Source organism: Thermobia domestica, chromosome 5 (assembly GCF_964235325.1).
Source record: "Thermobia domestica chromosome 5, izTheDome1.hap1.1, whole genome shotgun sequence".
In the NCBI taxonomy this organism is placed as follows: Eukaryota; Metazoa; Arthropoda; class Insecta; order Zygentoma; family Lepismatidae; genus Thermobia; species Thermobia domestica.
Window position 1 is genome coordinate 150249345 of NC_137458.1, and position 19044 is coordinate 150268388.

General features: G+C 33.1%; 1 protein-coding gene across 1 annotated transcript; it reads right to left on the minus strand.

Annotated features, from left to right (window-relative positions):
• Nucleotides 1-83: 83 nt before the first annotated feature.
• Nucleotides 84-17761, minus strand: LOC145684707 (endothelial lipase-like). The gene is made up of 7 exons (XM_081757083.1): nucleotides 17676-17761; nucleotides 11331-11436; nucleotides 10318-10457; nucleotides 9079-9330; nucleotides 5861-6064; nucleotides 3950-4100; nucleotides 84-469 (listed from the first exon to the last, which is right to left on the minus strand). Exons 1-7 carry the CDS (start codon nucleotides 17725-17727, stop codon nucleotides 406-408), a joined length of 969 nt encoding a protein of 322 aa, XP_081613209.1. The 5' UTR covers nucleotides 17728-17761; the 3' UTR covers nucleotides 84-405.
• Nucleotides 17762-19044: the final 1283 nt, after the last annotated feature.

A 19044-nucleotide genomic window follows, 5' to 3' on the forward strand; every position in this document is an offset into this window, starting at 1 on the left:
CAGATTACATTACTTTTATAGATTTTTCTTGCCTTAAAATAGAATATTTTAAAAAATACAATGTATATTATATATACGTTTTATTTATGAGTTAAATTTATATTTTGAAATACAGTCAAAATATGTTTCTGAAAATTGTTAAATGATATTTATACAAATTAAGTCTATATTTTTCTTCCTCCCGTTGTAGTCTCATAATAAAATTTTTACTGAGGCTGTATAAGTTACAACTTTTGGATTGAAATATTTCGTTGCTACGTAATGTTACGTTAGCATTGTTTTGTACAAAACAATTCGTATGTTTAATTTTCATAATTTGATTTCATATATGACAGGTCATATGTTGTCAATTTGTTCATTAAGCTTGTTTTCAGATCATCTTGGTACGTCTTGATTAGCATCTTGTTACGCAGTTCCCACTGCATATGGTGATATACCACGTGTTCTCAGGAAGTAGTCACCTCGAGCACTGTAAATAATAAAAAATAGAGAATGTAAATTAATGTACATATTCTACTATTTTCATAACTTGAGATAACTTTATCTGATTCTAACAAATTAAACATTAATACCCTTGACGTTTCGATGTTTATTGACTTCTTTGGAAAGTCTATAGACTATTGATTTTCAATATATAGGAAAAAAAAAAATCATCGGTGAACTCAGAGGATTTGTATCAGAAAATGTTACTGAGTGAAATTTAGAGATTGTTTGCATGTATATAGTAGTGAATAATATAAAGTTTGGGATATGGCATGAGGGACTCATGGTACGTACCTTCCTCTTCATATGAGTACGATATTCTTAAATTTGAGTAAAATCTAAATACAAAGATAGTGTACTTTGGGACTTAAGTTGGTTAGTATTAAGTATAAATGAAGTCAACTACTTTATTAAAGAAATTCAAAAGTCACATTAGGCTAGTTTTAGACGGAAGCGTTTATCGTAGCAAATGTACTGTCAAAAATTTCGTATAATATTCTATAGCATCAAAAGTATAGTGTGCATTTACACGGTAGCATTTTGATAAGCATCTTGTAGTGACGTAGTAAACAAATCACTGGAGAAGAGCGCAATTATGGCACCGAAACTAAAAACAGAGATTTCAGTCGCTAATTTTTTCTAAAGCCCTTTGTCGCATATGCTTATTATGATACAAAGGACTTTTAACTTTGTACAAACAAGGATGCTCCTAATATTTTTCAATCAGCATAATAATAGCATCCCTACTCCAACTCATTTTTCTTTACTACAATTCAATTTCCCACACAAAACAAAGAGTACTGATATTTGGCACAAGATCTTTCGCATCCTTTTAACACACCACGGCGCTGCAATCAGATTAGAAATGCTGTGGATAATGCTACAAAATAGAACAGGTTCTATCGACAAGAAAAGCCATAGGATATGCCATAGCATGGGAAATGCTATAGCTCTTGCTACTTTACAGGTTAGGCTATCGATGATACGATATTTGCTACGAGAAATATTACGACAAATGCTACCTTCTAAAACTAGCCTTAGTTTAGTGAATATAAAACTATTTCAATTGGAATTTTAGTACCTATAATAGAACAACGCAGTTTCTGAAAAAATTGAGGAATTTTTTTATTTGGTTGTAGATAATTCAATTTAGTAACCTTCGAGGTGTCCAAGCAATAGAAGGTGGGAAAGACCACTATAAAACAATCAAGCTGATGTAAAAAGGAGGCAGCTTTGAGCTGAATTAAGATGTCTCCGCGAAACTCAAAGTGTAATAATAAATTGGTTGCTATAAGTTATACTCAATGTAAGATTTTACCTTCTACTTCGTAATTTGCACCTCGAAAATTGTATCCTGTGATATACCAGTAATGAATAATACCAGAGCTTGGAGAAACTAAGCAAGATATAAGCTATATATTCAATTGGTTTGACAGTGTGTGTTTTAAGGTATACTGCCTTGGGAACGGTCCCATATGCATTGAATATGTATAACAACAAAACTACTATATTTTTGTTTTCCAGAAGAGCTACAAATCATATGTGTGTGATGGCCAATAATCAAATTGGACGTAGTAACACACCAGGAAGTTAATATTCTAGAAACTTCTTTACCAGAGTCTATATAATATAATTATAAACGATAGTTAATACAATACTCTCTAACGCTAATTTCTGTGCCAAAGGGCGTTGGAATCCTAGCAGTTACAACTTAAGTGAGATTTCTAAAAGTACTCACCTGTAATTTTATGCTTGTGCCTTGTAGTTAAAAGGAAATTCATAATAAATGCACACAAATGATAATGAAATAATTGATTGGTTAATATATTGGAAGAGAAGGGAACAACTGGAGAAGCTCAAGAAGTACTTCAGGTGCACAATTGTCGTCCCAAATTCTGATGATCTGTGATGAAATCTTTGCATAAGATAGGAGCTACCTACTACTGATTCACCTCGTATTACTGCATACGTTATGGTTAATATAAAATTATGCAATTTGAATGGTCCATTACATGATTCTAAAGTAAAGGATATGATACTTTCGCCATACAAGGTTTTGCTAATTGATTTTTCTAATTTCTGATATTCCCAGAAATTCTGATTCTAATATTTTGCTATGCTGTTCAAGAATTTCAGCTGCAAGTTATAACATATTGGAAACATCTCGAAACTTAGTACATGACACAAGAGAATGGTACGGTTCCAAGCTTATCAACAAATGTATTTCTCATCTTACACCGACTCAAACCACAACTCCAAAAGTGACAACTATCCAGCTTCCTCACACGCTAGAAACAGTTTATTTTCCATGTCTACTTCAGGACCATAGAATCAATTTTTGAAATGTCTCAGCAACAAGCAAAAACTTTCTCGTACTCCGCGTTGATATCTCCAGATCTATGATTCAAGTGCAATGTATATTTTGTGCACTGTTTAAAAAATATGCACTAATAAGAATAACAAATTTTCATTCTGTGGACTCTGAATGCTTGATAGTGGTCGATTTCCGTGTCTGATGACAGCATCAAAAGAGTTCTTGAGTCGTTCCAAGGAACTTTTCACATCTCAATGATCAGAACAAACAGGAGGTTGAATATGCAAGAAATAATGGTGTGGAATGGAAGGTGTTGCGTAAGCGGATATGTTTTAAACCGTACAACATACGATTGGTGCGAGCTCTTTAAATCAACAAACAAAGCGAACGAAGTGATATTTGCTAGGTGATGAAGTTAAAAATGGAGGAAAATGGATTTGTATAAAGAGTGATCTTTCTCAATGAGTCCACATTTCACATCAGTGGTAAGAAGAATAGTCACAATGTCCACATGTATGCATCTCAACACGTAGAACTCCAGCGCTCCACGTTTCGTATGCGGTTTTACTGGGAAAACACAACCCATTTCTGGACATTAAAAACTGGTTGTTACTTTAACTGAATAACGATTATATTCTATAGCTGCAATGAGCTTTCCGTGTTCACAGGAATATTTGAGTGCTTCTAAATCATGTTCTTCTACAACGTTTATAGAATGTATTGTAAATGAAGACATCAACCTTGGTCAAAGACAACATTTACGTATATTCCACCGTAGCTCATACCTATCCAGGAACTTTGATCGTGATCGGAAAACTCATATATTCCAGGTAATTGCAGTGAATACCGAGTTTTGGATGAATTTGTTTAATGTCTGAATGCGTATCGTGCAACAGGGTGCAGAGATTGAAGGATTGTAATTAATGTATGATAAAATTAGTTTTCGCTACTAACTTTCTATGATGTACACAATGAAAAATAGTTTTTAATAATTTTTGAAACTGCATCGCTATTTTGTGTATGGCTTGTGTATACTAAATCATTGAATGACATGCATTCCTTATTCAGTATAGACAGAAACTACTGCATTAAATGAACTTGATCATACAGAAATAATAATTCGGTTATCAGTAACAGAATTAAACCACTCACCTTGAATCTACAGGATCCCCCATTAAAGCAGTGGAGCCAGAGCATATGTTAAGTTCAAAGTCTACCCAACTGGAGCACTTCTTAGCTACAAATGCATTCGAAAGAATGGACTCCGCAAAAAACTCTACAGATCTAAAGTGGCTGCAAATACCTGCAAATGTAATGAATAAACATAGTTAGATTTTACAATGGCTGTGAAATAACAATATCCAGGCCTACTATAATATGTTTGTCCAATTATTGATCTATAATTTAAAGTTACAGTGCAATTGGGATATACAGGGTGTTTCAAAACAACACCGACAACGTTTGGAAGGTGATTTCTGCCACCAAGATAAGACGAAAAGTATAGACCATCCTGGGTCCACAAATGCTTTCTTTCGGAGTTATAGGCTGCTGAAAACCTGAAAATATGAACTTTAAAGATCCATAACTCCAAAACTATGGGACATACCGTAGTCGGGTCAAGACTTCACTTAGGAACAAATATGTGCGCTATCCAAAAATACATGTTTCAGAATCCTAAGGTACTCACGCAATAATTTTTATAGAGACACTTTGGCTGCGGGCATATAATTTGAAGTACTCAAAAACTACTTCTATAAAAATTGTTGCGGAAATACTGCAGGATTCTGAAACTTTTATATTTGGATAGGGTACATATTAGTTCCTAAGTGAAGTCTTGACCCGAGTACGATAGGTCCCATAGATTGGAACTATGGGTCTTTAAAGCTAATTTTTTCATGTTTTTGGCAGCCTATAACTCCGAAAGGAAGCATAATATACTTTTTGCCTTATCTTGGTGTTAGGAATCACCTCCCAAGCGTTATCGGTGTTGTTTTGAAACACCCTGTATATTATGTAAAGTATCGCAATCGCAATATAAAAACGGTCCTTATATAAAACGTGGGTAGTTAAATCCCTATATAACATCCTAAGTGTTGCTTGAAGCTACACTTCAGTGTGTCGAATTATGAAAACAATGGAATAAAAATTATTATTTCCAATGTCCATCTGCAAAAATTAGAACTCGAGCTTTGCTTTCAATTACTGTAGGCTACTTTGCTTTCAAGTACTGTCAATTGCTTTCTGTGTAAAAGTATCACTTATATGTTTCTGTAAACTAGTAGCTTAATTGTAAGCTCAGATTTTTCTAAATTTGACAATGTTACAATTTCCAATGTTAAAAAGAAATGGCACACAAAATTATTTCCCTCTTTTCTAATATTGCTACTAAGTACTCTTTTAAGGTTAATTCAAGTTTAATTCATTAATTTTCAATTAAGTGCCACTATTTGGTTTATAATTATATACAGAAATACAGTATGCTTTTTTGACTGTATATTACAGGGGTATCTAAGGAAATTCATGTAATGCGATTTCATTCAATACTAAGGATGCATAAGCCTTTGATTTATCTGAATTCCTTTGCATCTGACCGAATAAATTCATTATTTATTCACTAGTGAAGATAAATAAGAATGACTTTCGTAGATATACAGTTGCTCTGTATCTGGCGTACTTAACTCTGGTGATGACATTCACGAAGAGAATTCGACGGGTACTGCCTTAATACAGCGACCAAATATGCGGCTCTATATACAATTGAATTAAATGACAATTTTCATAAACAAAATATTGATCCTGGAATCCGACTTTCCATCCAGAATCAGGATAATACATCGAAGGAGATCGTAATAGTAATTCGTATACTTTGAAACAGAAAAGCCTTTACTGAAATTTTCTCAACAGGCAAATAAGAGTACGCTGTCAAGATAGGTTTCGTCTCAAAGTCATATTCCTCATGCATAAATTATAAATTCAGAACATTTAAAGGGTCAGAGTACCAAATACTTAAACAATTTATATTGTTCATAAGGAAACTTATTTTGAGTACATAAGTAATCTTACCTCCTGCTACATCTTCAATAGCACATCCAGGCTGGCTAGGTGTACCACCGTTAGGATAGAAATCAGCATGTCCAACAGAGTAAAGAATTCCAAGTATTCCCTCGCACGAATGGATAACATCTACAAAATCTGCATCAGTAGGGTCAAGACGTCTGTCAGGTGTCGCAACATCAATTTCGAATAATGGACCAGCGGGATCCAATCCTTTTCGAAAAATTAATACAATAAATTAATTTTAGTTATTATATTACTATGGTGATAATTGAAAAACCCTCAACAGTATGTTGGACATATAATATTCTGAGATTCCATTTTTAAAAAGATAAGCTACTAACAATACGATAATATAGCATTACGAGATTATATATCGAAGTGGAAGATGGTTTATACAGCAATCGAAAGCACTGCTGACGCCTATTAATGAACTGTAATAAAATTTTACCGAATGCATATACAGTGCGAGTTATATCAATATACAGGTGTCCAGAAAATCCGTTTCCACCCCTAGAAATCGCAAACGGTGAGACAGATGCCAAAACATGGAAACACGTGTTTGATCATTTTAAAAGTATAACGTATCAAAGCAAAAAGTGTTGTTCCAGGGCCACCCGCAGAGTTCCAGGAGGGGTCCAACTCAAAAATTGCAAATGGTTTGGGGTCAAGTATCATATCGTTGGAAACCTGTTGGGAAATGAAAGTCGAAACTCTAAAATTACAGTGTGCAAAAGGGCTGCCGGTCAAAATGTCAACAAAAACATTGTAAAGTTTATGACCACCCCATAAATCTGAAACAGTGAGACGAATGTCAAGACAGGAAAACACATGTGTCATCATTTCAAAAGTACAATGATTGAAAGTAAAAATATTTGTCCCAGGATTCTCCACGGGGTTCCAGACGGGGCCGTATTCAAAATTTTCAAATGGCAAGGGAGGTAAGTAGCATACCGTTAGAAAGCTGTTGGGAAGTGAAAGAAGGCGGAAAAAGTCCCGACTCTCTAAAATTACCTTGTGCAAAATGGCAGGCGGTAAAAATCTGTATCCTCGTTTCAATTCTCCGAGCGCTTTCGCTTTCCATTTTCCAATCGGTACTTGTTGTCGTTATAAGACATTCGCATGTATTTGCTGTCACTGGTATAAGATTTTTTTTTTATTTGAATCATTTTATACTTGATAATCCAGACAACGAGCATAACTACCACTATTCTACACTATATGTTAACTAGTCAGTTCTATATTTAAAGATGTCAAATATTATTTCTTTTCTTTCCTTTATTTCTTACTTTTCTTTTATTATATTTCTTTTTTTATTTATTTAATTAGACATTACTGTCCCCAAAGAGCTGAATCTCGGAGTAGGGTCTCTTTCCGTTTAGTGCGATAATTAAAGTGAAAACAAACTAAACCCCGACTACAGAAAGAAGAACTATAAGGCAAGATGTTTGCACAGTGTTATCGTAGAGCATACAGACTTGTTTCATCTACTTTCATTTAACAACAGCTAATTGAAAATTGAAAATTGCCAATTAAAAATTTGGGTAGAATCCCGTCTGGGACTCTGTGGAGGAGCCTGTAACAAATATTTTTACTCTCAATCACTGTTCTTTTGAAATGATGACACACGTGTTTTCCTGTTTTGTCATCTGTCTCACCGTTTCAGTTTTTTGGAGGGTGGTCATAAACTTTACAACGACGTTTTTGGTAACAGTTTGACCGGCAGCCATTTTGCACAGGGTAATTTTAGAGAGTCGAGACCTGTTCCGTCTTCTTTCATTTTCCAACACGTTTCCAACGATATGCTACTTGACACCCTTACAATTTGCAATTTTTGAGTTGGACTCCCCCTGGGACTTATCACTTCAATCACTTTATTTGGGTGTGCACAGACACATCTAGATTACCCCGTGGTCACATGCAACTGGATTATTTAACAATTCATTACAATGAAAGTGACTATGTTTGTGACTGTGTAACTCTTGAACCACCCGATGGCTCCTGATCAAATTTTCAACATGGATGATGGTCTGTTTGTTTTCTTTTTTTAAAAAAATTTACTTAGACGGTGCAACTTAGGGGCAGGGGGAGATATATAAAAATAATTGAAAATGACCAATATCAAATAGCTCATCAGTAATAGTAAAAAGTGACTAACTAATGGTATATTTTACTATTTTTTTCTTATTTTAACCCAGCGACGCGGATAATTGACACTATTTTAAAATAAATTTGAAATTAAATGTGAATGGGGTTCTCAAAGAGAATACGAACTGTTCTAGTGGCTTAATTAGGATTTATATTGCAATCCGATAGAACTATGTAATTTGCTTTAAAGGAAAAGAATCATATTTTTATTTATCATGAGGTATGTACTAGTGGGTATGGTGGCAGGAAAAAGAAATAAGGGTAAAACCGGCTATAATTGATAGACAATATTGAAACAGAAAAATGGTACGTGAATACAAAGAGGTTAGCTGAAGACTGTGGAACATACAAACAGTGTATCACTTGCGGCAAATGATCTGCCAATAATGGCAGAATACCTATGATGATGATGCTGATGAATCTAGATAAGGAAAGTTGAATTTTCTCGCTGCATTAAAGTGGCGGCCTTAAACTAACGAAATTAATTTTCAATTTTCCAATTTCAAACATTATTATTTACATACATCAACGCATCTAGTTTTACTGTTTTTACTAGGATAACTACGCCACTCTGTTAAGATGAAACTGTATAATTTCAGGTGATATAATCTCATCAAGCTCTTCATTATGACACTAGCAAGATGATAAATACTCAATATGGTTAATGAAATACATATAGTCCACAATTATGATTCACTTTCAAACTTTAACTTTTGTTTAAGAGTAACATTGTCCAAATATGAGACATATAACAATCGATAGATCAAAATGAACAAATCGATAGATTGAAAGTAAAATCTCATGCATAGTTTTTAAGAAAATCGAGAAACACAAGCTCGTTTTCGCAACTAATAACTATATTGGTTGTTGCCAATATAATCCAGTTGATAGGCTTTATTCTGCTGGAATATATTATTTATTTATATGCTATTCATTTATCTTAACAGTGTTACATATAGTCCTAACAGTGACACACGTACTCCACACAATAACTCACATAATCCTAACACGCATAATCCACTTGTAAATAAGGATAAGGTAACGCAAACCTTATTCATGTTTAAAAGACCATGTGTTACCTGTTATTCTTCCGACAGATCCAACCGAAACACCGGCTCCAGCATATCCTGCTACATGTGCTCCTAGACTGTGACCAATGAGATGGATATCTGATAATTTAGCTCCTCCTGAAGTAACAAGGAAGTCCACAAGACCACTGATATAATGTCCGACATCTCCTGTTTGTTCAACAACTACAGCGTACAATAAATCAGCAGCAACAAGCGACCAATCAACTCCAATTACGTTGTATTCACCTTTTATGAGATAATCTGTAAATAATTTTTTATATTATCATTACATCTAATTTCTCCATTTAATGTTAATTACATAGTATATTTTTAAAAAATCACAATACAGGAATGTTCGTTATCTTTCAAGAAATTGCTTTGAAATCAAAATAGCTAGGAGGTGGTCACGCTCTGTAACCCCATCTAAAATTAATGCATGTGTTTACTTTCTTTCTTTATTTCTTTTCAAAATAAGAATTGTTATGGTGAAAAAGTCCTACAGGATTTATGAAAAGTGAAAATTTGAACTCCTTCAACACAATGGAAGGGGTCTATTGAGAGAATGCTTATAAGATACGTTGGTTTCAAACATTTCTCTCTAATATTTCCTATATCCTTAAAAGGAAATGGAAAACTATTCCTTCATATAAAGCTGCTCTTTCTACTAGTCTAATAGCTAGCGTGTGTGCCTTTGATAATCTCTGACCCTGAATCTATTCGCTGTGGGATAGCCTTAAAATTTAAATGCATTACGGTGACTCGGATTCTGTAAATGCATGTCTTATATAACCTTGGTGTTGTAAAGCAGCCCTTAACTCAATAAATCATATAAAACTATTATTGTTTCAATTTCGACCTTGCTTCCAAAGGCGGCACTGTCGGAAAAGAGTTTGGATCAAAACTTTCATGGTTTCTTGCATACATTTCGAATTTAACTAATAATAAAAATCACAGTATATTTAAAAATGAGATTTCAGGCCTGAATAGATCATTTTCGATTTTCCAGTAATTGAAAATTTTACTATTTAACAGATCATTCCTATTAAACGAGTTCCTTATCATAGTTGTTAATCTTATATGAACATTCTGACCAATGATTGAATGAGTAATATCATACATATTAGATACAGTTTTGCTTCCGTGTACACCAATTTGTTAAATAATGCTAAGAAATGGGTTTAAATTAATGGGAAAATTAAGTTGAATTAATTGAAGGGCAAAATAAATGGCTGCAAGTATACAACTTACTGTTTTTAATTTGTGCCAAAGTTAAAACGTTTGACTCGAAACCATGAATGAAGATCTTGGTCGGGAGTGCATTGTTAAAAGTTGAAGCTTGAAGATTTTGAATATCGCCAACTTTCAGTCTGTACCCTGTTATATGACTCCTGTAGGAGAAATAAGACGTAAGACAGGTTATTGATATAGTTAAATAAGATTTTAAGAATATAGTAAATATTTCTTATATTTTATTTTACTAGAGCATTAGTTAGATGAATCTGTGTTTAGAACCTATAAAAATGTTATTGTTCTTTCGTTTTACGGACGAATCCTTTCTGCTTGAACTAGTTGTTGATATGCTCGTATGTTTTCTTATTTTTTTAGTTTTAAAGAGAATGCACTAAGATAGATAGCAATATTACTTTTACACATTTTAATTGTTTCTATCAAGCAAATTATTTTAGACGTATTTACATAAATAATAATAATAAAGAACTAACATTTTCCTAGTTGTTCTAAAGATTTTAATTATTATGGACTATCTGTTTGACTGAATGTTATGCTCGAATCCAGATTCTAGCCGTAGTAGAACCTTTATATCATTAAAGCATAGGAAATTACGAAAATGATTTTTTTAGGGTTGTAGTTTTTTTATTTACTACTTTCACCGGAAAAATACTGCTATGGTGCGGAGTGAAAATCCATTAAAAAATGCATTTGGAGATTACTTTTTTCTTTTAACCAAGCTATACAAAACATAGATCTACAATTAAAATGAAATCTGGACATAATATATTTCCACTAGGAACAGAGCTTTTGTTTTTAGCACAGAATTCAGGATGCTAACCAATTAGCAACGAAGGAGACAATAATGGAAATTTTCATATACAAACTTATTCTAAATCTTCTCTAATTTAAGTGAATACATTTTTAAAACAGCCAGTTACAGAAATAAATAAGTTAAATTTGCTTATATTTTATATTAGTTTTCAATCTTGTATTTCTGGATAATATTACAAAATATAATATATTTTACTTACCTTGTATATAAATAGAATTGAACTAGATTTGAATTTAATCTTGGGAGTCCTACATTTGTTGGTTCGTGCAAAGAAGCTTTTAGTCCTTTTCCAATATCTGCAGCATCTACAAACACAAGATATTGTGTAAGAAAAACTCGCACTGTTATTAAAAACCAATATAAGAAAGCAATCTAGATATTTAATTAAAACTATACAGTATTTACAATTTAACTAGTCTCGACATAAAAATTTGATTAAATTAAATCTTATTGAAAGTTTGGTAATGAGTGTCAGTAACAGTGCAATGAAATAGTTGTGGGTAAATTAGTGGATCTTAACCAACGAAACTAGAGCTTGCTTTTCAATGCATTAAGACTTTTTGGATGTCTTAGATTTTAATGGCCCTATTCACCACTGAGGTTAATTGTATATGAAGTGGTTCTACAGATTAATGTGGAATCCTTACCACGAACTTTCCAAATGGGAATCGAAATCAGGTTTCCTTCATCAAAGGCACTAAAACTAACCGTCTAGCTATGATAGAACAAACCCTATACATGTACAAAACCGATGGTTCATCGCTACAGGAATAGCATTCGGCATTGTCGTAGTGTAAATAAATCTAATACATTAAACAATTCTCACTGGATATGTTACTATTATAGCTACCTGAGGCTATACAATATTATACTCTCTTTAAGCATAGATGAAAAAAAATCAAAAATCAAAATTTGGAGAAAAAAATATAGTAGATATCAGAAACTATTACCAAACAGTAAGATAGATTAGTAAGATTTTCTGATACATTATTTTAACTGAACAATACCACCTGGAAACATGAAACTGGAACATTTCGTATTAGTTTTTCTTTTATAAAATCTTGAGAACACTAAACTCTTTGAGATTTTATTTGTCTTTCAATATACATGTAAGTGAGAGGTAGGATACATTATTTACTTAACCCACAAATGGAAATTGTCTCTTTAAATAAAGCGAACATTAGATTTCTCAAATGAAAATTCAGTAGAAATCTTAAATTTATTTTCCTTTTAAAAAAGTCTACCAGATATCAGGTAGTCGAAATGATATTGAGGCTTTTGCGGATAGTAGTGTTCGAGGTCTGACGTGTATGAGTCGCAGTAGGTTAGGCCTAACATCATTAGACACCTGACAGTCAGGCCCGTAGTCAAGGGGGGGCTAGGGCGGGCTCAGCCCCCCCCTAAATTTTTTGCAGCCCCCTACTAAAGTCATAGTTCGAATTAACGGGGGATGCCGGGGAAATTCCCCTTCGGTAAAAATGTATGTCCGGCTCGTATCACAGAAGTAATATAACATCCATTTCTGGGATAAATTTTCGCCTTCTACATTTACCGCAACAATACATAAACATAACCCTCTCGTTCGAAAGTTTAATTCGAACCCTGACTGAAATGTTGGAAGAAATTGTATTTCCAAATGTACTTTAGAGTGCTAAATTAAAATTTACTTTTATTATCCTCATTTAAAGTATTGGCCTATTTATGCGCTACGCTTCTTTGAATTATTATATTTCTTTGAGCGTGAGACTGGTTTATTTATCTTTTTTTTAATGCTTCGTGTGTGGAGAGAGAGGGGGGGAATTTTGACTACGTTTTATGTCACGTGATACGGAGTAAGAAAAGTTCCCTTTTCTGAATTGTGTTTACTCTTGTTGTGTTGTTGAACATAATTGTAATTGAAAGTTGATCTATACAGGTTTCTGAAGATGCACCGAAGTTGACTTGAAGAATGAGAATTGTAGTGTATCAGCAACTTGACTATTTGTTAAATAACTTGGAATAGATAAATAATACTTTTAATATATCTTTAAACTAAAGATAAGTTCGATTCACTTAATCTTTCTCGGGGATGAATTATTAGATACTTTATTAAAATAATTTAATAATTGTTGCCAATCTTTGGTGCCAGAATCAAATGTTCACGCAGATAATCAGACGTAAATCTAATCATCCATAGTTACTATTTTGTGAAAGAATACCTTGCAATCTTCTGGTATGTAAACAAAAAATGTAGCAAACTAAACGGAAGTAGTAGTTGCACTTATAGGAAAAACAGAATTTTCAATTAAAAATTGAACCTTATTGGATGATAATATGTATAATGCTTTATAAATTTGAAATTTGACCTTTGACTTAAAACAGGGTGCGTTGGGGAGTTTAGCGTCCCTCTTCAGCAGGGAGGCTATGTAGACACGGGACCTATAGCTTAAAGTAACATCCAAATCACTATCGGTTTGAATCCGAGGACTCCCAGTACGGTTTGAACCCGAAACCGGACGCGCCAAAGGCGAGCGCTGTACCCATGAGGCTACGGGGTAGCCCACAAAAGTAACAATTTGCTAATGTAGTTTCATTTTGAAGAAGAGATATCTTCAATAGAAATAAGTAAATAGCTGTTTAAATCATTAGTTCTTAACTTAAACTTTTTTTAGTACCTACGAAAGCAACTGATGTCGAATTCTTATTTGTACAATGTAAAGAAGAATTTCATGTATACTTAGATATGAATTGTACTATACAAAGAAAATTTAATGAATTGTTACTTCTCTTGTCAATTTCGTTTCGAGAAAGAAGGTAACTGCGCTAGAACAGGGAACTTTTTTGGAGTTATTTCTTATTTGAATGCTCGAGTACCAAAACATAACATATTATTTTTACTTAAACATGACTTTAGTAGCAATCGTCCTAAATGATTGTCGATAGTATGTTCCAAAGAGTCTAGAGCAGTGGTTTTTAAACTGGAGTCCGCGGACACCGGGGGTCCGCGTGACCTGGCTACGGGGTCCGCGACGTCTAAAAATTGAAATGTGTTATGATAAAATGGAACTCACAGCTGTTATGCAAAATGTATTTTTTCAGTTACTAAAAAGACAGCAATTAGAAATTATACCTACGTTTGTAAATTTGAATATTTTCTTTTCTAAATTTCTGCCCTGAAGCCTGTCAACCGTTATGTAGGACTACTTCAGGTGAGAGGAATTCCTTCTTTGTTAGGGCATTTTCTCAGAAGGAGTTGTACATTAACTGCACCGTGCCGATCTTGTTTTGTTGAGTTACAACAATGGCATCACCAGAGATCTCGATCTGGACACAATTGTTCTAAGATTGGCAGCATCCAAAACAAGGAGACTTATACTGTGATTGTGTTGTTAGTGATTATTCAAATGTTCAACTTGTTTCTACTATACTGTGCCAACATGAGGAGTGTATATATGCGTGTTGTGTTTGTGTTTCTTAATCTTATAAAATTTATAAATTTGTAGATAGCAAAAACCCATAAACATATCATTATTACTTTCGACCACCACCATAAAAAACTGATCAAAAAATGTTTAGAAGTACAAGTGTAAAATAAAGCCCGTAATATTTGAAGGAATGTAAAGTTTCGTATCTAAGGACACGCAAATAATAATACAGGTAAGATGTTAATTTCATTTTTCCAATATGCATATATTTGTTTAAGCCACATGTATTTCAAAATATTGATTTAAGATTTTGAGACCCTCCTCTGTAGAATCTCTTTGAAGATAGTATTAAATCTCATTACTTTCTAGATGTTTTCGAGTTTCACAAATATTTTTTCAGTCCATCAAAAATTTAAAAACGTATTTCCTGTACTAATTCTTTGGAAATTTTAATTATTGGTTCGTTCGGCCAACTATTTTTTTTTTAAATATTTTTTTTTTATTTCCTTGAAGATGAGAAAACGGAAGAAATATTTTGTTGCCATAACAAATAAATAAAAAGGAAACACATAGTATTCTAGCTTTCAGGTACAATTGTACTAATGCTATAGAGGAAAATTTTAATAGTAATTCCTTCAGGCTGTAGTTTTAGTTTTAAGAGCATAAGAAATTATTCATCATCACACACAGAGACAGACATTATATATATATATATATATATATATATATATATATATATATATATATATATATATATATATATATATATATATATATATATATATATATATATATCTGTGTGTGTGCCCACCCTAATTTACATTTAGCCCCCCCTAAATTTCGAGGCTGGCTACGGGCCTGCTGACAGTTGAGGCTAGTAGAACTGCAAAAATGTATTGGAATTCTTATTATAAGATGTAAAGTATTGAGCCGTGAAGACGAGTGAATTTTTCGTAGAACTTCGATACATTTTACATATTTTCTCAGTAAAGGTGCAAATATTGCTGAGGCCTGTGAATAAGTGTGTGCTGTTTATGAGGAAGATACCCTTTCAAAAGCAACAATCAAAACATGATACAATCGCTTTTAATTCTGGAAGTATCAATGCCCAAAATATTCCTCGCAGTGGACGGCCAATCACAGCAAAAGTAGACGATATTATGGTAAAAGTCCAGCAAGACCAGTATGTAAACAGTCATGACATTGCCAATGTCCAAACGTTATTCACCAAACTATATTTAATTTTGAGTAAGTTGGCTATAAGAGGAAGCTCAACGTTTAGATGACACATGATCTGAATCGAAAATGTTTACACGATCGAATTTTTATCTGTGAATCTTTACCGAAATGTAACGAACTCAAGCCATTTCCGAAGCGCTTTATGACGTGTGATGGAAAGTTTATAATGCTCAACAACATTGTGAAAAAAAAAAAAAAATCGTGGTTGAAGCGAGGAGGAGCTTCACAGTCTGTGCCAAAACCCACACAATGTCTAGAAAGGTTACGTTATTCATTTAGTGAAATTGGAAGGGCATTGTACATCACGAGATACTTCTGTCTGGCAGAACAATAGACTCGAACCTACACTATTGTCAATTAGCGTGAATGTACCTAGCAATTCAAAAGAAACGGCTGGAACTAGTCAACAGAAAGGTTGTCTTATACCAGCTGACAACACCACATCACATACACGTTTAAAACCCATCAGAAGTTGAGAGAACATGGGTGGAAAATTTTAATGTATCCACCACATAGCCCAGGGATGGCACCATCTGAAGATCATTTGTATCAGTCTCTGCAGAACTCCTTGAATGATGTCAAGTTAGTTTCAAAGCATGCCTGTAAAACATCTTTTGTTACAATTTTCTGGCATGGACTAGGGCCTATAGAAGTTCTGTAGCAATGGGTTTACGGTATTACCGGGAAAATAACAAATCAGCGAACAAAATGGGGCATATGTGGTTTTATGACGTTATTTTCAAATCACAATAAATGTATTCTCAATTTGACCTCCAAAGTCTCACTACTTTATATTTCTTTCTGTTATTTAATTAGTACCATGTATTAAATACTATGAGGTTTAATACTTTGTAGATAGTTTTTAAAGAGATTACTTATGTAAAGCCTATAACAGTTTCGTCCAGTCTTTATTAAATATGTCCTTTGGTTGTGAATCAATTTACTTTCTTGCAATACTTTAATGATAATGTGTGATTAATTTTCATGAGTAAAATAGTCATGTTTCTTTTCTCTTGTTAAAATTTAATTTATACACATAAAACAATAATTACATCTTATTTAAGGTTTTTATACATAATATTTTGATCAACATATACTGTACCACATTTTTCAAATATCAGTATTTAATATAAATTTATAAATACCGGTAATATTACGTTTTTGTATGCTTAGTTTTAGATTATAGAAAGTTTGCTGTCTGGAAATAGTTCTTCAATATGTGATTACTTGTCCGATTCTACTAACAAATTAAATTTACTTTTAATAACCCATTCTGGCAAGATTTGTTCATATACTGTCTATTGTGTGATTTGGAGGTATTGATGTTATTAACAAATGTAATAGGATAGGGAATTAGGCCCGGCTCTAGCGTATGAGCCAGATTTGCATGGTCCGGAAAACATTAACACAAAGTAGCCCCTATACAAAATCAAAGCATATATAAATTATATTATTCAAAGTAACTAAGTATTGTTGAAATTATGGCTTCATTATGACGTTGGTTGCATTTACTAATTTGATATGTCTATTTGCATATCAATTCTGTTGTATTATTATGGTCACAGCTTGTAATGGGTACAAGAAGTGAGCGTACGTTTTCAAAACAAAAAAATTATTAACACTTATTTAGCTGCACAATCGCTGAAAATTGTTTGGAAGAACTTGCATTGATTTCAACTGAACGTCATGATTACACTTAGAGTTAATTCGATTAAGACCAGACTCAAGAAATCTTAGATTATACCAAGTACAACTGTTGCATTCTAGCTCATTTTAGAACTAAATAATGAGATTTTTTTTAAAAAAAAATAAAACGATAATAAGAAACTCTGGCTATATATATATATATATATTTTTTTTGTGGATAATTCTTTTTGAAACTATTAAATATGAAAACGTACCTAGACATAAGAAGCATGTAACTAGAGCTGCAATAACTTGTAACTTCACCATTGTTTCCAGTTAGTGTTGCTGGCACAATAATAACACAATTCATATGCTCTTGTATATATATATATATATATATATATATATATATATATATATATATATATATATATACATCTATGTATACGTGCAGCAAAAGAGATGTAAACAAATATTATGTTATCTTTAGGTCCTATCAGAATATTATCTAAAAGGCAAGCCTTTCGATGAGTGACCAAGCCCTTTCTGATCAGATCATGCTTTGAGTGACAATCAACAGATGATATCTGTGATACTATTTATATTAGTTATTGATATTTATGAGCATCATAGTATACAACAGTACTCATCAATCATTTTCCACTCTCATGCACACTAAGTGGCCTTGGTAATACTCTATATTACCACTGAAGAAGGATAAGGATACAGTACAACGTAGTTTGCTTCGATTTAAACACGATCTAATATTTACTGTTTTCATTACAGGTCTTCCGTGGTAGAGTCAAAGCACTTTTTAGATAATATGAATTAACATAATAGATATTTGATTTCAAGTGTTTATCACATGTTGAATGCATGATCTCCTTATGCATAATATAAATGAATGTCAATTGAGGGCAAATATTTTTTTTGTATTTATTTATTTAGTCTTATGTCCTGTGTAAATTTTCAAGAGGCTGATAGAGACAAAATTCTTAATCGGAATCAAATCTAGAACATAGTGTGCCAGATAAAACATATCAAAATGGCAAAAATTTTACAATTTTTCAAACTCTGTAATCACAGAAAACATGTGCGGTATAAAGCACATTTATTAACATCTATTCTATATTGAATTTTCTCCAATTACATAACTATCTAGAGCTGCCTCGTGGCTATAGGGTTGGCTTATGCGCCTTCGACGCACGAAATATGGGTTCGTTTCCCGTCGGGGTTCACGTGGTTCAGATCCTATGTTAAGCTATAGATCCACGTCTCACATAGTCTCGCTGTTGAACAAGACGCTAAACCCCGATTACTACGTATCAACCAAACATTACTGCGTCTAAACACAATCATTTTGTATTTTATTTAAAATGGTTACTTTTGTAAGAGGCACATATGTTGACAACATATTTGGAAATAGTTTGCTAAAGTTCATAAAATATTCATGAATTAGTGAATAGATGGTGAGTTGTTGAAACATCAGAGGTAGCTCCACGTAGCGTAGTCGCTAACGCTCTCACATTTAGTGCGAGTGGTCACTCACGATCGTGGGTGAAGTTTTCCTCATTCACACCATGGAAATGCCAGGATAGTACAATGGTCCTAGCAGGCCACTTCCTTCCTTCCCCATTCCTTTCT